Source organism: Macrosteles quadrilineatus, unplaced genomic scaffold (assembly GCF_028750875.1).
Source record: "Macrosteles quadrilineatus isolate MER2022 unplaced genomic scaffold, UCM_ALF_1.0 Scaffold_4__1_contigs__length_99947679, whole genome shotgun sequence".
NCBI classification, from domain to species: Eukaryota; Metazoa; Arthropoda; class Insecta; order Hemiptera; family Cicadellidae; genus Macrosteles; species Macrosteles quadrilineatus.
Genome location: NW_026542597.1, coordinates 20,614,830 through 20,633,869, shown reverse-complemented (window position 1 = coordinate 20,633,869; position 19,040 = coordinate 20,614,830). Strand labels below are relative to the sequence as shown.

The window sequence follows — 19,040 nt, the reverse complement described above, 5'->3', positions numbered from 1 at the left end:
TATCAACTATCTAAAAAACTTCGGGAAAAATAAGGTACGGTAATTGAAATCATCCGAAGAAGAATCAAATTGTGAGGGATTTTATTTGTCTGTATTTCTTAACCTATAATGTATACTTTTCAAATCTTTATCTGAGATTGATCTGATACCACAGCCTCCTAGATGATGTCGCATTAACGTTGTCGTTGTGCAGGCCGTGGCCCCGCCCCCGCAGTGGAGGGGAGGGGCATGTCGCCGTCGCCACAGCCACTACAGTGACAATCGCGACGACGCGCTATGGAGACGAAGATCGCAATGGCAGTGGCCGGGCCTCCCGACGGCGGCGCGCGAGCATGGCTCGTGATGCTTGCAAGTTTCTTCTGCAACGGAGTCATCTTCGGCGTGATCAATTGCTACAGCGTGATCTACGTGGATCTGCAGAAGAGGCTTGACGATGAAGGAGTCTCCGACTCGTCAAGTAAAGCAGGTACTTGAACAAATTTTATTATTTATTTTTTTTGAATGTTTGTTTTAATAATTAATCTTTATACAAATTCTATTTAAAATTAACAAGTACTTCGAAGGGGCAAAGTGGTTCAGTTTGTTTTATATTTGGCAAACAGCTAGGCATACTAAATATAAATTTAAAAATTAAGTCAGTACCTAAATAAAAACAATTTGTTGTAAAATCAAGATTGCATAGATTGCAAGATTGCTATGTACTAAATACATATTAAGTAAAATGCAAGCTTGTTGTAGTTCAGTTTCTCGTAGTCCGTAAGTTGTAAAATAAACAAACAAAAAGTAATTTATGCATTTTTTTAAATATGAAATTTACTAAATACCTACTTTTAGTTCACTTAGCTATAAACTCAAAGTATTTAACTTCAAACACTATCCTAATAAAACTGAAAGTTACACATAGCATAATAATAGTGTCTTAGATTCAAACAGTAGAATACACATTTATTAAGTTCTATCTCTATCAAATGCAATCCAAAACTTATTGAAGAAGTTTCATCCATTTGATACAAGAATGATTGCTGATGAACAGCAAAAGAAAGTGAGCAGGCAAACAATTTTTTTCACTGAACCCTACTGAAAAAAGGATTTTCGGTTCTTTCACATCAACTCTGTATAATATAGTATTGATGTCAGTAACTAACACATTCGACATCAATGTTAGTTACTGATGCAAGAGAGATTTTCTGGTGTAAATTACCGGACTTCTTTCAAAAACGCAAACTTGTTAAACAAGTCATGTGGGTGACTTATAGTAAGCTATAAGCTGGTTTACATGACCTGATCTCAAAACCCTAAATCTGGCCAGATCGACATCAGCCCTGAAATGTGATCGTGTAAACCCGTGCTCCTGGTCACGATTTGGCTGGCGATCGGGTAAGGAGGTCGGGAGAGATTTCCATCAGATTTAGGGAGGAAAGATGGGGATAGCACACTTCCTCTGGGAACGGGGCGTAAAAACCAGAAATTCTTCACCGCTTTACGCAACTGTACAACTGGCTTTTTTTATATGAGGTCACCATATTGAGAAAATCAGTGAAAATTAGTGGTGTCATACGCAAGAAATTCCGGAAGTCTTCACAATAATAAGTCCATAAGTCTTGCATGACTCAATACAGGTCTTTGGAGGTATCTGTCTCATCCACTTTCTCTATTTCCTCGCTTCTGTTCTGTACGCTGGCAATGCAGTTAATGCTACTCCAACAACTTGCCGCTTCGATAAGTACGGAGCCAATATTGAAAACTTAAAAAACCGATTTTTTAGCTAAGGACGTTCTTCATCTTCAACGAAGGAAAGCAACGCACTGAGCTCAGGTCGGGCAGAGATTGGGTGGTGTAATACAACGCTCTGTCGACCACATGGGAGACCATTGACAGGGCGGTTGGACCAGGAACGGGTCGCGTAAACTGGGTTGGGTATGATATCAGCTCTTCAATGATACTAACCAAATTTTATGTTGCTTGTGGCAGCAATCTTCACTTCAAATCACTTTCCCAAATGGGATGATCTGAGTGTAATACTGTATTTAATTTACTATGGATACTGTATGTTCGAAGGAAAAACTGAACAAATTAACCGTTTTGCATATACAACACTTACTTGTTTGACTTTTAGATTAGGGTGGTTTCCTATTAGGGAAAATATTAGAACATTTTTCCATTGTTTTTTACTACTTAAAAAAAAGTCCTCTCACATCCACCTAAGTGGTATTTTCTGACCCCATTTTTACTATTTTTTTTAAAGAATGTGAAATTATATTTGTATAGGTTTATTTCGGGATCACTGTTTACAGTATGCAAATGTTTGAAATCTAATTTTGACCTTTAACGTTGTTTTTAGACCCTTCGTAAGGCTCTAATTGTGAAGTAAGGTGTCTAATTGGTTTAGATACATCTCGTCTGAGCCAATACTGTAGCGGCTACAGATCTCACAAGTCAATCAATTAATGAAGGTTCAATGCCAACATTTCATTCAGATGTGGGCTGTTGATAAAAAGCATTAACTCCTTATCAGAATCTGATTTTGATTTGTTTTGTGCGCAGTACGTTTTTAATATTGTAGGGTCAACTAATATTTATGTTTCTTCATTATTTTATTGCCTTTGGATACAAGTAGTCATTCAATCTATCTGTACTGGCTAGATTTACGCAGTTTCTGAGAATATAATTGAATAAACAGTATTAAAGTATGTTAATATTGACATTCTATTTTCTCCTCAAGTTTTCCACAATGCTTCTAGAATAGTTGGTGGCAATTCAGTTTGACAAGACTAAAAAGTTGATGTATGGCAAAGAAATAAACGCTATCAGCAATCTGACACATACTCTCCCCCATAAGCTTGTCAACAACCCTTACCACGGGTAAGCGGTGGAAGTAACTGTGATATTTTATGGGGAAAATCACAAAAGTTGCACTAACCTTAGAACTGTTATTTTCACAGCATTGGGGGTTGCGCCATTTTGTTTGGTTATCAAAAACAAACAAATATACTAAATTTGAATCAAACTTGTTCTAACTGTTTTTTATTTGATTGTCTTGTTATGGTGTTCTATAGAAAAGTCAACTAAAAAATAAAAAATTCAAATATAAACACGAGATAACATTAATTATGGTTCAGTCCACTACTTAAAGGGTGTAATAATACCCACACACAAAATTTCACCAAAATCGGACCGTAGACTCTAGGCATTCACACACACAGGCATAACTTCGGAAATCACTTTTTTGGGTTCAAGAGGACCAAAAACCCACCAATAACTCAAACCACAGACAATAGAAAAATGACGGGTTATCTGTATTTCTGTAACAGTTGTCTGTGCTCAAACTCAAAATTTTTTATAAAAAAAAAATACTTTCTTCATAAGGGGAGACAGTAAAAATAACAGTGTTTTACAGTAAAACTATCAAAGATTGAACATTCTCCTTATAGATTTGTCATCCTTATACATTAGTTAAAGTAAAATTTAAGATTAGTTCCGTCCTGTTTATGTAGATGGCATTTCTTTGTTTACTATTTTGTCTCTTGTCATTCAACGAAACTTAAAAAATATTCTAATAAAAAGCAATTTATTTTAAAGCTATTGCTTCTTGTGGTATTTTATAACCACAGAGCATAAGTCATAAATAAAATCTACCCAAAAATAAGAAATAAAAAAATGTAGTCACTAGCCTACTCGAATATCACCAATATGAAATGCATATGAATGCCTTATACACATGAAACTTTTTTGTCAATGAAATGGGAAGTTTACTTATTATTTCAAAATGAATAATGAATATTATGAGTGAATAGTAATTATATTGTTGGTAGCTCAGTTGAGAAGTTTTAAAAATTCTAAAACCGGTCCACTACTTTTCGAAATGGACTGTATACTTCATATATTTGTTTTCAAAGTCATTGATTTTATCCTCATCGTAATGATTACAACCCATTAACGGTACTCAAACTTTGGTAAAATACTAGTATTTAAAGCAAATTTACATTACAATTATTTATATAGATAAATTAAATATGTGGCTTTTTATTTTGAAGTGTTTGCATATATTTGGTTTTTGAATAAGCAGTACATTTTTTGTAATAAAATGTAAAACTCATGTAATCAGAATCAAAGATAAAAATAGTTAAATAGTTGGGCCACAAAAAATCTTTACTGTGCGTTTATTTTTCAAAGGTGTAAAATTTTCAAAACTCATAATTTAGCAAAGTGTCTTCTGACCTACATTATTCTGCCTTATCTAAATGATTGACCTTTCACCCAAAACAAGGCTTGTCAAATTTACATTTTGTATACACAGAGTTCATTGACTTTTGATTTATTGTACATTATTGTTCTATGTTAGCTATACCTCTGTATTTAACTTAATTTTTTTTGTATTAAAAAAATAAACATTACAGTACTTTGGAAAGTTTAGTATCGAGGCACATAATAACAAAGTAATATAACCCACACTAGTAAACTCAATGGTTCGACGGATGGATTGATGGAAGGATGGTTGGATGGATTGATGTATGGATGGATGGATGTATGGATGGATGGATGGAGTGATGGATGGATGGAAGGAAGGATGGATGGATGGATGGATGGATTGATGTATGGATGGATGGATGGACGGATGGAAGGATGGATGGATGGATGGTGGGATGGATGGATGGTTGAATGGATGGATGGAAGATAGATGGATGGATGGATGGATAAATAGATGGATTGATAGATTACAGTAAAGTTAAAAATGTTTGCAAGTTATACAGTAAAAAAAGACCTAGCCCATAAATGTTACTTAGCCATAAAAAGTTGCATTTGAATCTCCTAGCCTCTAAACTAGAATCTAGGAGCGCTGTTTTCGCTGGCTTAGGCCAGACCTGGAGTGATAGGAGAGAAAACTGACATCACTACACCGTTGCTATCAGCTGATCATATACAAACGGATTGTATATTTTTGAAAAAATCACAGCGACCGCACTCATAAGCTTCTGATATAGACACAAGCCGATTCAAATGCAACGTTTTTATTGGCTCAGAGAAGTCTCACTCTTCTGGGTTCGGTCCTTATTCTGTAATTCAGACCAGTGATACAAATTTGCAAACACAATTTTTTGTAATCATGATATGGTTACAATATATCTTTGTTGACATTATTGTTGTACTCGTTAACTCATGTAGGGGATCGTAAATGTTGTTTACCGACATCATGTACAATTTGGTCGGTAGTTTTTCATAAATTGTTGACACAATAACTCAGAAACAACAGCCAACTTCCTTATAGTTCAATTATGTAGCCCATTTTCTTACCGTATTTGGAAAATTTAAATGAACTTTGTAAAGATAGTGGTTTTGTACTTGATTTGTAGTGTAAAACTGTGTATATAATTTATAAGTTACAATATTTTGAATTGTTTTAGACCTATGATCGAATTCTGATATTCTTTCCTCACACCTGTATTGAGAATATTAATATCAGGATGTTGCTAGGTTTACTTCTGGAAAATTTCGGTAGTTTTTTGATGTTTTATAACTTTTCTTGATTATATAGGGTTTTAATCAATGTTCTAGGCTAAAATGAACAGCTGATTCAGTCATTATAAGCTAAAGCTACACAAGATATCTCAACCACTATCTTTTTTTGTGTTCCCATCTTTATTTTCTGTCATGAATGTTGGTTATACAATCATAGTGTGAACCAGGTTTTTATAATTTTGTTCCCAAGTACAAAAATGCAATAAATAACTAAATGCAACTGCAATAATTCTCAAACAACTTCAACCATGATAGCAGTATCAATCCTAACAGGTGTTTGTCTAGACCAGATTTTTCTTGATGCTCCAATTGAAAAACAGCTGTTTTCTGCAGAAGTACTGCAGTTGTGCAGGTGATGGGTGTATTTCTAAGTGATTGCAGATGTTACTTAATTTACTTTGGATAATGTCAGTAGACTTCTTATCCTGTTGGAATATCTGGGAAATTTTGATGCACATTTCATTTTTACTCTTGCTTGATTGTGCTGCACCAACTAAATGCAATGTCAACTGTTTAGTATTAAAATGAAATAAAAACTGAGAACATAATATGAAAGAAACAGTTGCCTTAGGTTCAAGCGAACCATTGAAAATCAACAATAACAGTACTTCTAAGTCTAGATACCACAAACATTGATTTTTAAAACATACTATATTTATATTTATTTCCCAAACATCTTATACAGTAGAACCTCGATAACAAGACTATCATGGGGATTATCAAATAAGACTTGTAATCAAGGTTGACTTCTTATTGAGGTTGGCAATAACATGTGATAAAGGGTAAAATAAATTAAAAGGGATTTGAAAATTACACTTGTTATCAAGGATGACTTATTATTGAGGGTTTTCTTATCAAGGTGTTTCACTGTAATACTTTAATAGATGAGACACAGTGTATACAAAGACTACCATTAAAGTAGGAAATATATGTGAAAACAAAAACCCCTTTGGAAGAATTTCTCAAAATATTTAAACCTATTTAAAAACTAAAAACATACCTTTTACATACGCTAAAACATACTAAAAACATACGCTCTAAAAAGAATGAAATAATTTCAATACAGTAAAGTAAACTTTTGTATTAGGCAAGCTCACGTATTTTAAGTCGGCGCGGCTCTATGATGATTTTTGATACAAAATTGAAAGAGGGTGTCCATATTGCAGGTGACTATCTATAACTAAAGTTGTTAATCTGCATGTCTTTTTCATAGCTATGCGTTAAGTGTTATTTTATTACCGTAATCAGAGATCGGCATTATAGTGGTATTAACGAGCATCTTTAAAAAGATTATAACGCATTTAAATGTTTCTAACTTGGAAAAGTAACGTTTTAATACTAAACTAGCTTCTTTTCCCTATCATAAATCAAACTAAATTATTTTCCTATTCATATAGAACATTTGTGTGTGTTATTTTAATAATTCATGTATTCTGAAGTAAACATAAAATAGGCTACAAGAAAATATTTCCTTTAATATATAAACAAAAGAGTTCAGTATGTTTTTTATATATTTATGTTATCCAGCTACAATTTATTGATTTTCAAAATACACACACAATATTTAATTTCAATCATATTTGCAGTTTGAGCCACGCCGACTTGAAATACGTGAGCTTGCCTAATACAAAAGTTTACTTTACTGTATTGAAATTATTTCATTCTTTTTAGAGCGTTTGAAGTCGGTTGTATTTTTTTACAAAAAGAAATTATTTTATGATTTTTAGTGACTGTATAATTTTTTATATATCAATCACTTGAGGTTTTTTGATAAGCAAAACTGTTTGAAACAATCAAAAGTTCCACAGAACAATAATTACGAGAGGTCGTCCAGTGGTCGAAACTCTACCAAAAATATGTAATGTACTGTACGGAGTATGTTTTATCTATGACTGTACTCACTTCTCTATTTTCACCCCACACTGTAAATAAAACATGTGATTGGAGTTTCTTCCATTTGTTTTGATTTTCTGTTTATATTTCGTTGTTATTTCGTCACCAGCATGGCAACGCATAAGATCCATGTTAATTTTTTCAAATTTTTAAACTCATTTTTTGTGCTTATCTTTGAGCCTATTTAAATTTATAAAGGGATTCTGCACACCTACAGGAAAATTGCTTTCTAACGGTATGCGCAGATTTACCCCACGATGCACACAAGCTGAGAAAAAAGGTTTTAAAGAAACATGCTTGCCTATTAATATATAGATAGATTTTAAAACTGCTTGAGTCACCTGTTCAGGTTACATAATCATTGGTTATGAAAATAAACATTTTTAGATATTCCTTAAGAAAGAAAGAGTTGTCCATTACATTAGGCCTGATGAAAAACTAATCGTCTTTTCTAGATACATTGAAATGTCAGACATCATCGTTTCCTGCAATCGGTGTACTTCTACATTATAAAAAGAAATACAGTAACGTCTCAAGCCTTTTGGAACAATATGAAAGTTATTCCTCAGCTACCAGCACTAAACAATCTCTCAAAAGTGGAAAATTGGTCGTTAACACGTATAGTACCTTTGGAAAATATTATATGAAAGATTGGTTCAGCTAAAAGTGGTGTAAGTCATGTAGGGGGTTTTGTTTGATCAAGATATAGCCTAGTCGAAATTGCAAATCATCTTCCCCTAGGACTTTCCGAAGCAGGCATAATAGTATTGATATGATAATAGTAACTGGGTAGAGAAAATAATAAACATTCCACATCTGCAAATGCATGTTTAGTAATTAAAATATTTAACACTTTTAAGACAATTGACGATTATGCAGTGTCACACTTCTTAGGTCGTGTAAGGAATAATTGCATTTAATTTATATTTAGACCTGTTTTACGAATGCTTTGGTTTTCACAATACACCTTTATTTGTCGATATCATACAGCTATTCACTGAAACATATATGTTTTTGTAAGTCAGAATATTCAATACTAAAAACAGAATTACTGTACTGTATACACAAATCAGGTCAAACGTTAAAATACATTTTCTATAGTAACTGTTCTATTTCTAATCCAAGAATATTAAACACACATCTTGTTTCAACAAACTCTATTTCAAAACTAAACCAATGTTTACAAAAACATGTTTACAAAAATCATCTGTCAACAAAAGATATTTAAACACAAATAAATCATATGACTAGAAGAACAGACTTAATACAACAGTAACCAAAACAAAAAGCATTTTTCTCAATGTAATTCATTTAGGCTCCATGGCAAGAAATAGTTTATTGATCAATATGAAGCAACTGTTTCATGAAGAATTGTCTGTAGCTTCATTTAAATGTTTTCAACTAACAGCTGTAGGAATGTTATTATTATTTATTGCCTTCTCTGCACAAATGTAAACAATCTGCACAAATGTAAACAAAATAAATGTTGAATATTTAAGGTTTTCAGAATTTTTCACCGAAACTAATATTATACTTAAACATAATATATAAGGTACCAAATAGAAACTCTCCTGGTTATTTTGGTGGTGGAACCACACTGATCGGTAAAAGAATCACAGAGAAACTGGTGAACATACATAGAAAAAAAAAAACATCGCCACAGACAAATTGAGAACCTCCTCCTTTTGTTGGTAGTGGGGAAGTCGGTTAAAAACTAAAAACATACCTTTGTTGGTATAACGCTTCAGAAGTTAAGCAAGTGGAGGTTATCATATGCATGAAAAACAGTGAATCCTATCTAATCCTCATCTCTGTGTTTACTAAAGTATTTAGGTTTTTTTTTTAATTGGTTCATTTTTTTGTAATTTATGACAGCAACTTTTGGACTTGTGCTTATTATACCGAAGTCCTGTTTCCTAAACACCCTGACCAGACAGACAAGACCCCTCCAGTGGTGTAGTTTGCAGAGATTATACATTTATACATTTCTTCATATTTTTTTCAGCACTTGTTGGCTCTCTAACGATTGGAACAACTTTTTTCCTGTCACCGATCGCTGGAATTCTAACAGACAAGATCGGGATTCGTTTGACGACGTTCATCGGAGGATTGCTGGCTACTGGGGGGATGTTTTTATCATCATTCTGTACGCACAGTGTAAGTTATGTTGTTGCTGTATTGGGAAATTGTTGTGGGTTTTGATTTGTGTTGTTAGTTACATAAATGATTATCATTATATTGAATTTTAGCCTCCTGATCACATTTAAATACTAAATAATTGGTATAAAAACCTGCATTTATGTGATCAATTTGTTGCTAAATTGCAACCGGTTTCGACTCACAAAGGAGTCATCGTCGGGCCAGTACAGATGTCTTCTTGCTTCATTCGAAGGTCGTCAATTCATAATAAATAAATACATTTAACACGCACACGTACATGAACATAAAAACAAACATTTAGGGTTAAAAACAAAGGGTAATACTATAACAGTAACGGGACACGACGTGATCGGGCGGGGGTTATGTCTACCAATTATTTAGTATAAATGATTACTTCATGTTGTTTCTTGTCTCGGGATTACTGTTGTTAAGATTATAAAAGATATAATGTTACCTGGACCTGCCAGAGTAATCCAATGGTTGTCTTGTTGACTACGCGTTTTGAAACATTATTGGCTTCATCATCAGGTCTTCAAGAACACGTTTCACTCATCAGAGGTCTACAAATAAATATTATTTATTTGACGACCTCTGATCAACAAGACAATCATTGGACTACTCTGGCAGATCTAGGTAACATTATACCTTGTATAATAATAAATTATTAGTAATTTAACCATGCTTTGCATTAGATTAAGTTAATTAAAAAGCGTTCCTTTCAAGCTGCTGCATAAACAGTATTGCCAGCTAAATTATTGAATTGTACAATTAATGGCATTACCTTACAATAGAAGCTTTACAGCTTAGTTCTATTTTTTTCTAAAGTCTACAACAAACCAAAGAACGCTAGTTTATAAACTTTTTAAAACACATTTTTTTCACTAGAAGTTGTTAGTTTATTTGTTTACAGCACTTTTTTTAACCCAACATTCGTTGACAAACACATCAGTTCAGGTTCCAAACATTCTTGTAAACTCTGGTGTAAACACAGCTTTAACATTGTATAATTTGACTGTTCCCCTATAAAACAATCAATAAAATAATGCTCATAAGCTTTACACATTAACTTTTAGAGCCCTTTGGACAGAGTCGTAAGGGATTTTAAGTTCAGGGATAAGAAATACCTTCCTAAGCATATTTAGAATACTGTTATAAAGATTTAAATTAGTAGATTGGATGATTTGGTGATGCATAAAAGGAAAAATAACAGACATACATTTTTCTTAAAATACATTATTTGTGCATAGTTGTTATATCATATTTATAAAAAATACCGCCCTGTTAGGATTTTCATTGAAAAACTCACATTGAACCAAATTGGTAGAATTAGTGAAATTTAGCACACAATTTTCACTGAAACAATGAAGAGATTAAACTTGATTTTATCTCAGTTAAAGCATTTAACAATCTTGACAACTCTTGAAAAAATTTGTAAACAAGCTGCGTCTTTAACAATGTCTATGACATGATATGACAAATAAACTATTTAGATAAATATTAGTTAAAAATAATAGCGATCAGTTTAGAACTTTTAGTTTCAAAGGTTTTGGATGTAAAGACTCCAACTACATCTTTGAAGAATGCGACATTCATTAACCAATTTAACATATGGTTTAATTGTAGTCTGATTGGTTGATTCAGACCGAGGGTTAATTGATAATCGAGTTGGCCCAGTTAAATGGATTCCTTGATTAATCATTTGTTTGATTCGTTGCTATTGTATGCTCTAAAATTTTCTTTATTTTCTTGAATGCCTTGCCTTTATATGAAAATAGAGATAATACAAATTGAATCACTTTGGTGAAAAAAAAAACAGTAGGCAGGCAATTATTCCTCAATAAATTATAGTATAGTACCAGGGGACCAAACATTGCTTGAGGTGTTTGATTTGTTCAAGAGGTTAAAAAATAAATCCTTTAAGCCTACAAATATTTTCAGTTTTGCTACGATTAATTAAGTTGTAACAATTTAGAGGAAATCAGGCCGTTTTTGAAATCATTGTGTGCAAACGTTACTCATATTATAGTATATAGACTAATACTGTAGCTGTGTGAACTAAAGTCTTTAAGTGAAAATTTTACGGAGAAAACAATTTAATTGGCATCGTGAGGTGGGGAAGAAAGTGTGAATTGCTTTTTGATGTCTATTCTTATAATTTTTAATACTAAACCAACCTAACTTCATTATACAAATTTAAATGTAGAAAAATAAAGTTTTCAATAAGTCAGTAATATATAGGTTGAAGGTTGTGAGACCAGTGCATTACACATAAGCCTGTGGGTGCTTAGATTTGAGCTTGCTAGTTGTGCATACTCAACTTTTCCTAAACACACCCGCACCCATTGTTTCTGGTCATAATTACTAGTTCGTTATCAATGCTTAAACTACAACAGACTACTTAGCTACTATACAGCTTGAGGTTATGTAATTTAATCACCTTAGACACCAACATCTAAACAATATTTAGTACATAATTTGTAACAAAATATATTTTTTATTATGTAGATTGGTTTTGGTAAACTAAACGTTTATTAATAGAAAGGTATTATGCTTGGCAGTGGGTGAGAGATGGATATTTTCAGACTACCCAACAATAAAATTAAAGTATACGACTAACTTATCTTTTAAACAACGAACTATATTCAATATCTATTTATTGAGAAAATTACCTTTTTGTCTAGATCCAAGGTTTCAGGGTCTTCTTCGGACTTTGGTTTTCTACGTAGACTTTCTTATTTCCAATCCAGTGATTTTCAAGTGTTTGAACTTGGCTTTGCTGTGGACCTGGTTTTCACTTTTGACGTAGCAAACTCTAGGATCTTGGAAGTGTCTCATTTTCATCTGTTGTTCTTCTGTAGGAGTTAAGGGAGCTGTTCAGAAGTTCAGTATTTCTTTCTTCCAATCCAGTCTTCCAAGTTGATGGAGAAATCCCTGTATGCTATTCACGACCCTAGAGTCGGAGTCAAGGGGCACTAGAAGAGAAGTTCTCGCAGATCTACTCTAAACTTTGGGAGCCTATCATTTCTACTGTATCAGGGAGTTTTGAGGGAGTATTTCATAGGTTTTTATATCTGCACCCTAGAGGGATCAAACAGTAGAAGCGATGTGCAGACAATCTGGGCAGAACCCAAGACAGCCTACACACCCACCACTGCAGCGCTCAGTGGCCCCCTGTATATAGAAACCTCTACCATCTGAGGGACTGAGTCATTCAGACTCCGAAATTCAGTGTTATCAGAGAATGTTTGCCGACATTGGGCCTTCCTCAAGCCGGGCGCCACTCCAGCGAGGATATTACGACACTAGTCAATGCAACAACAAACACCCCACTGATCAACAGCACCTGGCTACCATAGATTTTGAAGCGTAATCCAAAGAAAGGACGCAGTCCTTGATACATTGCCTACCCGATGTTTAGTGGTTTCACGTCTAAAAGCCTCCTAAGGTACCCTGACAAATTTAGAATTCGGGCCAAATTATGGGGTGACTGAGGAGTACTCTGCCACTTGAAATAATCATTCATCTCACGGAATTGCAAAGTTTTGTTGTGTAATTTTCAGTGTATCAAAACTTTCAATAGTTCTAATTAAAAAGTTATGAACAATAAATTAAAAACTTGGTTTTTACAGACAAAATATCATAAAAAATACATTACTTGAAAGTTAATATGACATTTCGTGGCTTAGTACAGTTTAGTTTTTTAAAATGCATGGTTTTGTATATATTATATAATGTAAAAAATACCATGATAGTTATGTTAAGTATTGTAATTTTAAATTTGATTTGTCAAGAATGAGAAAGTTATTTATAATATAATTTTTTTTAGATTTTCTATTGAAACTTTAAAGGAGGGCCTAAATAATGGTTGGTTTGCAGAAGTGAAGAGTATTGCTCTGGTAATCTCTTCTTATCTTGATGGTTCAGCGACATCTACCTGTACAACAACAGTTTTGAGTGACAAGTCCAATGGTCTCTCACCCACTTGCCACGTTTAGCTTACCAAACCAATAATGACCTTGAGTGCTTGAGTAATCCAAGCATTTAAGGCTAAGCACAGGGAAGTACTGTCATGTCCTTCCTTGGTGGATGGTGTCAGTATTAAAAGATTCTTTTTTAACTCGGGACATAATTATTTACAATGTGAAATAGGCCTACTTTAATGCTACACCTTAACTATTCTTATAGTTAGTATAACCATACAAAATTTTAATCTAGACTCACGGGGTACATCTTCTTGTCTAAAGTTTTAAATTTCAACTGGTTTAAGTTGTTTCCATGGTAGTTTAATATAAATCATAGGTTTTATATTGATATAAAGAAACTTACTTTTAAACTGTTACTATGGCTTCCTTTCTTACCTCTTAACAGTATAAATGTACGCGTATACTAACTTAAATGCTTCATAAACGTCTAGGCAGCCAGTGCAACTCTGAGGATCGTGGATCAGATCGGAAAACCCCCCACCACCGCTCCGTGCCGATAGCGTGACGTCAACCATTACCGAAACAATACGGAGTTGAGTTATGAGCCTTGGTGGTGTAGTGGTTAGCGTGTCGGGCTGATAATCTGAAGGTGCCGGGTTCGAATTCCGCTGGTGGCACTAACTTTTTGTCAACAATTTTTTCAAATCAACAAGTTTGGTTGGTTTGGTTAGGTTATGACAGTTTAATTTTATAATTAAAAAATTATAAAATTGAATTTGAGATATTTATAATTTTATTTTTAGAACAGAACTATTTTTTCGATTAGTAAACCTTCATTCAAGTTTTTCATTATCAGCAAGTTTGGTTAGGTTATGACAGTTTAATTATATTTAATTTAAATTTAACCTACAAACGATACGTTTTGACAGCAACAGTGATAGAGATAACAATTTTCCGCGAACAGTTAGGTTATGCTGATGCGCCGGTATGATTCGGAAGCATACGATATGGTGCGGTGGTGGGGGGTGTTCTGATCCACGATTCTCGGAGTTGCGCTGGCTGCATAGACGCTTGTGAATGGTTCTAATAAAACAGGGAGGGCTATTAGCTTGGTCCTCGTAGCAAGACCTAAGTCTTGAGACCAATGTATTTACCCAAAAAACACTCATTAAAATTTATTATATGTGCATTTGTCTCTGTAAGATATGTAGGCACTAACACTCCCAAAAATTAAGATTTCATTGAAATTTAGAACTGACATGAAACCAAAATTTAATTTATTTTAGTAGAATTATTTTTTTCTTTTTTGCCTAATTCTCCTGAAAATATTAGAGATTGTTTCACATTTTCCTACATTTAAATATTTAATAGGTTTCTGAAACATTAAAAGTATCTAACATACTGACAGAGAACAAATTCATTGCTGCTATTAATTGCTCGTTTATGTATATCTCATACAATTTAACAAATTTCTATGTTTTATTGCTGACTTTTAAAATCATAAAAACAACTAATTGCTTTTCCCGACATTGTATAACTTAAATACACATTAAGTTGATGTTATATGCTCTGAACGTGGATGTAAGTTTGTATGGATTTCTTTTTTAGTGTATTTTTCCTATAGGGAAGAAGCTATTATTGTAGGTAGCCCGGGACTAATTTACTTTTTCTTTTCTAAATTTTTGGAAATTGTAAATAGGTATATTGTGATCAAATTCCGCTAATTAATTTATTAATATAAAAGCAAATTTGGTACTGATTACATCTAATTTTATTCAAATAGGGAATAAGCAGGAGCGTCAATTTCCTTTCACATCAACTTTTTTTTAATGACGGACTAATCGTCACATAGTTTGGCAACCAGCTAGAATGGTAGTGAATAAAGTAAAGAACGTTGAGTAGGTCTTAGATTCAAACTAGCTTGATTGATTGCAACGGGAGCTTGGTGGAGACCATAATTTACTGACAGCCTTCGTATCATCATCATATCCCAACAGCAAAATCAAGAGCGTCTCTCGCTCCATGGATCAGCAACATCCAAAGACAACATCATTGTCTCTTATGGTAGTGGCAATATCTTGACATTCACCTGCAGTCAGGAAAACATCATCATCATCGCTTCCCGTGGTGGCGATTCCTTGACAATCCCCTGTGGTCAAAAAGATATCATTATCATATACCGCGATCACGGCAAAACTAAGAGCATCTCTCGCTTTATAGTATCAATGGAAATAGGTAAAATATAATCATCCAAAAATCCCAGTGGCACAAGTGCACCGCTGTCCCTCCCCACTGGGCACCCCTGCATCCCCCTCGTTAAGCCCCAACTTCTGATCCCTTTTGTTGAATCATCTTGCGTTGGGCCTTTCAGCTGGTTCTGTGTTAGTATAATTTGCTCTAACCTGTGTATTTTGATCTATGTCTAGGTGTACCTACTATACGTCACCTATGGTGTAGTGTTTGGAGTAGGGGCGTCTCTTGCGTACACCCCGTCCCTGGTGATTCTAGGGCACTACTTCCACCGCTACATGGGGTTGGTCAACGGGTTTGTCACTGCTGGTAGCTCCGTCTTCACCATGGTTATGCCGTATCTGATAGATATGCTGCTGAAACGCTGTGGACTCGACGTATGTCTCAGGTAATTGAAGAAGCCTTATTGGGTGTTCATCTTAAAGGTAATTAGAAAAGTAAGAAGTAGTATTATAAGCTTAATAATCTTTTGTGTTCCAGTAGTGTTAGGTCAGGCTTTCTTCTTAGGTCCCCTTTAAAAAGGCAACTTTAGAGAAATTTGGTCTGTATTCGGTTTAACCCTTAAGTCCTAATACCAGAAGGAAAACAACGTATGAAAGATAAATTTAATAGATTAAAATTTTGAGTTGCACCTCAAATCAGGAACTCTGCTACTATTTGCTTATCCGTAGTGTGTGTGTGTGTCCACAAAATATCTTGTGTAGCAATTCATTTTTAATTTTAATTTTAATGTTGATAAGATGAAGGAAAATGTATAAAAAGTATGAACATTAATAAGTGAATATTGAATTCCTGGCTTCATAAATAAAACACCATTAAATCTCAAATTTAAGATGATAAAGAACAGATTAAATATCAATTTCGTATTAAAACCACAATAACTTATCACCAGTGTTATCTGTCAAATATTTGGTCACTGATCTATTTATTGTATGACAAATACTATTTTTCCTAAATCAAACTGTTTTCTCACAGGTTATTTAACGTAATTTCCTCTTTTACATACAGTATTTGTCTTGAGTTCTGTAGAGTGAATGGAAATTAATTTTCTCTAGATATATTGCCTAAAAGAGAGAGTAGAGAGTAGAGGTGTAATTACGGTAACTAGAGAAAATAAATAAGAAAGACGTGAATTACAAATCTATTAGGCCTAATTAAAAATGGTAAAAACTCAGGATGTGTCGATTCTTTTTGGTGATTCTTGTTACCACAGATTCTGGGACATTGCTATAAAGAATCGATTGTGAAAGTGCCGATGTCGATAATCGAATGTAATACTCACTAAACTAGTTTGCTTGCCTTCGACAAGTTTGTGAATATTTTTCCTGATGCTCTTCATTACTGTTTAGTGCTTACCTTCTCGTGAATGACAAATTGTATCTCGATTCTACTTTGTCAAATCCCTTTGGGGGCAAACATACTGACATTTGAATTTCTAGCAGCAAAACATCTTCAGATGAATCAGTTGATTTGTTGCTTGCCTCAATATACCTGCAGTGCATCTAAAATGTCTTCTAGTACTTTTACCAGTTCAATGACGATTTCACCTCTCAAAGATCAAAATTTGTGACTCTACTTTCACTAAAGCAGCTTACCGTCTAGTCCATTCTACTCTGTCCGCAGGGTACTGGCGCTGCTGATGTGTGTGATCATGGGCAGTGCGCTGCTCTACAAGCCTCTGAACCACAAGCCAGCTGAGGCGAGGGAAAGTCAGCTGAAATCTTTACTCAACACAGACATCTGGCTGCAGCGAAAGTATGTCATTTGGGCGCTCGCTATCCCCGTCGCTCTCTTCGGCTACTTCGTACCCTACGTCCACATGGTATGTACTATCACTGTTACTATGTCAATGCACTATAAAGTAATGAACGTCAAGGTATATATTTTAGTTGACTGATGCTCAAGCTTTATATTGATTAAAACAAACATTTTATTTTCCTGTCCACAGGTGAAATTTGTCGATGACAGATTTCCAAGTGGAGATGGAAAATCATTGGTTTTCTGCATTGGTATTGCTTCCGGAACAGGAAGACTTGTTTTTGGACGAATCGCTGACAACCGTAGAGTCAACAGGGTATTTTTACAACAGGTAAGATCATGAAATCGACAAATCTTGACAAGATATGGTAATTTTCTGTAGAAACTGATAGTCCTTACCTGATAGATTCTTTTGATGATGATGTAGACACCCAACTTTCTAATACTGCAGCTTAAAACCTCAACAGGATGGCATTTCAAACAACAAGAAGGCTGATTCTTTTACCTTCCATCATCTCCTATAAAAGTCTCTTAACTGGAATTCCCATCTTGTTCAAGTGCCCAATATGGGTGCTGGTTCTGATAACACTGGTAAACCCTGATTATTATAAATTTTTCTGTATTTTCACATAATGTGCTATTCTTGTCAGATATCGTTCCTGTCCATCGGTGTGTTGACCATGCTGATGACGGTAACGCCCAGTTTCCTGCTGCTTCAGCTGATTGCCCTAGGCATGGGTCTGTTTGATGGCTGCTTCATCAGCCTGCTGGGACCGATAGCCTTTGACCTGGTTGGTCAGGAAGGCGCAGGTCAGGCCATCGGCTTTCTGCTAGGGTTCTGCAGTATCCCTCTCACCATCGGCCCTCCCATCGCGGGTAAGCCTCTTTAGTCTTGTTTTGATAGTTTCCAGTGGTAGTCTCAGAGCCAATTGAAGAAAACATTCCATTGCTATGGTGAAGATGTAGACAGTTTTAGCATAGCAATGGATGTAGTTAAATTGAACTGTAAAATAAAGATGATATCAGCCAGCTTTCTTTGAAGAAGTACAGGTAGGTCATAGAGTACCAGAAGGAGAAGACATACAGAACACACAATATTTAGTCCCCTGGGGAACTTTGTCTAGTGTAGAGAAAGTAAAAGAGATCTAGACTGTGTCTTCTGTATTTTCTTTTGCCTACCTGTACTTCCTCAAGGTAAGCTAACTGCTATCATCTTTATTATACGATTAAAAATCCTAGCCTAGAGCCTTTCCTTGTAGTTAAATTAAGCCACCGTCAGAGTATGCTGATGTTAGTTACCAATTACTGTCAAATATGCCAATTTTCTACCAAGCCAACTTGTTGTCCTCTCACTACTTATTTTAAACCAAAACTATACAATCAATCTCTATTTTATATCATATCCAATTACTTAAGTATAATAGGAGAGGTTTTTGACATTAACCCTTTTTAAGGGCTTACTTTACTTGAAATTTGATAATTTAGCAGACTAACGCTCCTTAAACGCAGACTAATGCTCCTTAAACGCAGACTAACGCT

The 19,040-nt window shown here is 34.4% G+C and overlaps 1 protein-coding gene across 1 annotated transcript in view; it reads left to right on the top strand.

Moving 5' to 3' along the window:
- Positions 1–19,040, top strand: part of LOC128992098 (monocarboxylate transporter 10) — a 33,833-nt gene that overhangs the window by 7,078 nt on the left and 7,715 nt on the right. Inside the window, exons 2-7 of the mRNA XM_054415507.1 lie at positions 194–466; positions 9,416–9,567; positions 15,920–16,131; positions 17,367–17,565; positions 17,692–17,832; positions 18,152–18,377. Of these exons, the coding sequence (XP_054271482.1) occupies positions 277–466; positions 9,416–9,567; positions 15,920–16,131; positions 17,367–17,565; positions 17,692–17,832; positions 18,152–18,377 (1,120 nt within the window). The 5' untranslated portion in view covers positions 194–276. The remainder of the gene's footprint in view (positions 1–193; positions 467–9,415; positions 9,568–15,919; positions 16,132–17,366; positions 17,566–17,691; positions 17,833–18,151; positions 18,378–19,040) is intronic.